The sequence below is a fragment of the Sipha flava genome, unplaced genomic scaffold (genome assembly GCF_003268045.1).
Source record: "Sipha flava isolate LNK unplaced genomic scaffold, YSA_version1 200_pilon_pilon, whole genome shotgun sequence".
In the NCBI taxonomy this organism is placed as follows: domain Eukaryota; kingdom Metazoa; phylum Arthropoda; class Insecta; order Hemiptera; family Aphididae; genus Sipha; species Sipha flava.
This window is the reverse complement of record NW_020272785.1, coordinates 123814-127490: the sequence shown is the minus strand read 5'-3', so window position 1 is coordinate 127490 and position 3677 is coordinate 123814. Positions and strand designations below refer to the sequence as shown.

The window sequence follows — 3677 nt, the reverse complement described above, 5'->3', positions numbered from 1 at the left end:
TGTGTGCTTATGTGCCAAAGTCGAAGAGCATATATGTATCTACATTGTGTAATATATGACTGCGCGTAGACGAACGGCGGTACCGGTGGCGGCGGCCCTATTTTCTCTACACTGTATAGGGAAACAATCGTCGTCATGGAGGCGTCGGCGGCGGCGGCGGCGGGGCAGGTGGTGACCTACTGCCGTGCCTGTGGTGATGCTGTATGACGGTCAAGTCGAATGGTCTGACCGCGGCGGACGCAATCGTCGCCACTGCCTGGGCCATGCCGCTACCGAGACTCCCTAATCCTGCTATTCCTATTCCGCCTCCTCCTCCGCTCCCTCCTCCTCCTCCTCCTCCTCCACCATCTCCTCCGGGTTCTTCTTCGGGGCTGGGCGACGACAAGAAACGATGGCGCCCCGTGAACTTCGGGTAGTGCGTCTTCTCGTGCGCCTTAAGTATCGTGGACCGTGAGAATGTTTTACCGCACAGCGCGCACCGAAACGGCCGTTCGCCGGTGTGCACACGACAGTGGTCCTTCATGTGGTGTCGGAGCTTGAACGCTTTGCCGCAGAACTCGCACTTGAACGGCCGGTCACCAGTGTGCACGGGCAGGTGGCCCACCAGCGTGGCGACGTCCGGGAACGTTTTGCCGCAAAACTTGCACAGCGTGCCGCCTCCGCCGTCGTCCATCGCGGACGCATTGTTGCACGTTTGCGGCGAAGACGACGACGACGACAGCAGTGACAGCGAAAGCGCGGATGGTGGCGGCACGAGTACGCCGCCACCACCGGGGTCCGTAAACGAAATGCTTCCGCCACCGGGCGGGTTGTCCAGGCTGTGTGACAGTATGTGCCGCGTGAGCTTGCTCTGGTGCGGGAACGTTAGGTTGCAGTACATGCACGTGTAGTACCGCGGCGGTAGCGCGGCTGTTGTGACGACAGCGTCCGTTGCCGTCTTGTCTTCGCGCTCCTGTAACCGAAACAAAAAAAAACAAAAAAAAAAAAAACTCTCATCAACTTCTTTTCGCTGGTAGATTTCGTTGAGTAATGTATGTATTGAAAAAAAAACCAAAAATAAAAGATTTGAAAAAAAAAACAAAAAAAAATTGTAATAATTATAAAGTCAAGTAAATAATATCATTGCGAACAAAATAGTGTCAGCACAAGAAGTTGACGGGTTTTTTTCTTTTTTGTTGTCTTTGTTTTGGCTACAGGCGCGGCCATATATTATAATATCTATTCATATATATGTATATATATATATATATATATATATATATATATATATATATATATATGTATAAATGTGTAAATAATAAATTAAACGATCGAAAACTCCATTCCACGAGCACCATTGGTTTTAAAAAACGCATAATATCATCTTAGGCGAGTATATATAGTATATTATAAACACTTATCTAATTATAATAAAAATATAAAATGATTTTAAAAAAAAAATTAAAAAAATGTTTTATAGTACATGGGTCATTTTCCACATTAAACATTGATAGAATAGTTGTTTTATGCAAATATGAAATTTAAACGAAAGAATTGTCCATTAGGTTGTTTTTATTTTGGGTAATTATTTATTTTTTGCAGTTATAATTTCGATCGCTGTCACCAATCAGTAATAATTTTTTTAGCCAAACTGCCGCAGAATAGATAAGCACAGCAAAGTGACACATGTAGAATTTTAAAGTGGGTAAGCCCCAAAATAATAATTAAGCTACCATAGATTATTAAGCTTTGTAGTAAGTGTAAATTTTAGGATCAGATAAGTTGTAACAAATATTTTTTAAAATTTGAAAAAATCGTAAGATCAAAAATTAGTCAATATAAAATATTGGTTCTGATTTAAATCCTTCTTCTACAATTTTTACCCTAATTAGAAGCATGTCAATGATGTAATTTATGAGTAGGATGCCAACCCTAATTATAATATGCGAATGTAAATATGTTCATAATATGATATATTATATCACCTCACCGTATTTGTAATAATTGTCCTTGGGTGTATATCATGTGATAAACAATCAAAATAATAACTGTTTATTATAATTATAATAACAAAGAGAGTAAAATTGTCTATGATTATAATGTTTATATCAGAGAAGTTTTATTAAATATTCAATTACGAAATCGCCTGTTTATTTAATAACACTGAGTAACATGATTAAATAGTATAAATGAGTATAAAGACTAACATTCTTTTATTCTTTTGGGTATATTTTAAAAAATGTAAAGATTATAAAAGTTCATATTTGCGTGATATTTATAACATACAAAGAAATTAATGAAACTCGAAAGAAATACTATTTTTAAATTAATTTGATTTTTCTTAAAAAAAAAAAATTAAATGTATCAAAAGTAATAAATTAATAATTTGAAATTATCAGTTATAGAAATTTGAATAAAAAAGTTTCCATGATAATTTTACGTATAGTAAAAATAGATAGGTAGTAGGGAATACTTGTGACAGTCGATGGAAAAAAAAAATAAGTATTTATTAAAAATTAGCAATTATTAGAATAATAATCACGATAGCAGTATGAATTAAATATATAATTACAAGTCGATAAATAGTTATTTATAATAGATATAAAAATAAAGTCTGCATAACCTTAAAAGTCCATTTTATTTTTCAAATAGTTCTCTAACCATACGAGTATACAAAACGTGGAAGTGCGGTATGCAACGGCCCAGTTCTGAAATGTATTATATTTTGATTATTATTAAAATAACAGGGCACACAACATTTATCGCTCAGTATGCCTATGTAATAATAATTATAGCACATAGAGAGTAAGCTAAACTAACCTACGCACACAATTGTAATTATACAAAATTTGAAGTCAACTTCTTGAGACTGCACTTAGTTCGTATAAAAATATTTCAATATTTCTAAGCCGCATATCAGCATACGATGGAAAAATGTCGTACAATTTACTACAGTTTTTTTTTCTTAATTACGTTCAGTCTCGTTATACACAAATCAAAATAATTTTCATTTTATATTCTGAATTATATTTTCATTATATACATTTAATAACAACGGGAATTGATGCAATTTAAATGAATAATAAATAGACACAATTTTATGCTTACCGGATCTGGTATACTCCGATATTCTGAAGAGCTTTCCCCTTGAATGCTTCGGTCGTCAGTCTTGTCACAGTCAGCTTCTTTCTTCAAGAACTGTATAATATAATGTTGGATTTTAGTTATAACAGAATAAAAATTAAATGAGCATACGAAAAAGTTTTTCATTGGTTTTTATAAACGAATACGGCTAATGTTTATTAATGAAGTACATTATTTTTTTGTAATTATGTATAATAATTACACATAGTGATTACATTTATAATAATATGATTTAGATTTTTCGTTTGCAAAGAATACATTTTATCGTTATTTCAAATCAAATTGATACTTTATGTAACAATCAAAATTTATACTGTTGAGAGACTTTTTATTCTGTTAGAAAATGTTATTTTCATTTAAATGTATTTATTAGAATAGTCTGATTTTCAATATTATAAATACTTCCTAAATATATATAAGAAAAAAAATGTTTATAATCGTAAATATCATTGTGTTAAAAGTTTTAACACGTAAATAAACTACTATAGTATAAGCTTTCTATACATCCACACACACACACACACACACACACACACACACACACACACACACAC

At 34.0% G+C, this 3677-nt stretch overlaps 1 protein-coding gene across 6 annotated transcripts in view; it reads right to left on the bottom strand.

Annotated features, from left to right (window-relative positions):
* Window positions 1-3677, bottom strand: part of LOC112682231 (myeloid zinc finger 1-like) — a 36388-nt gene that overhangs the window by 11092 nt on the left and 21619 nt on the right. For all 6 annotated transcript variants that reach the window (XM_025552756.1, XM_025552753.1, XM_025552752.1 and 3 more), the window contains one exon: window positions 3088-3177. In XM_025552756.1, coding sequence (XP_025408541.1) covers window positions 3088-3177 — 90 coding nt within the window. The remainder of the gene's footprint in view (window positions 1-3087; window positions 3178-3677) is intronic.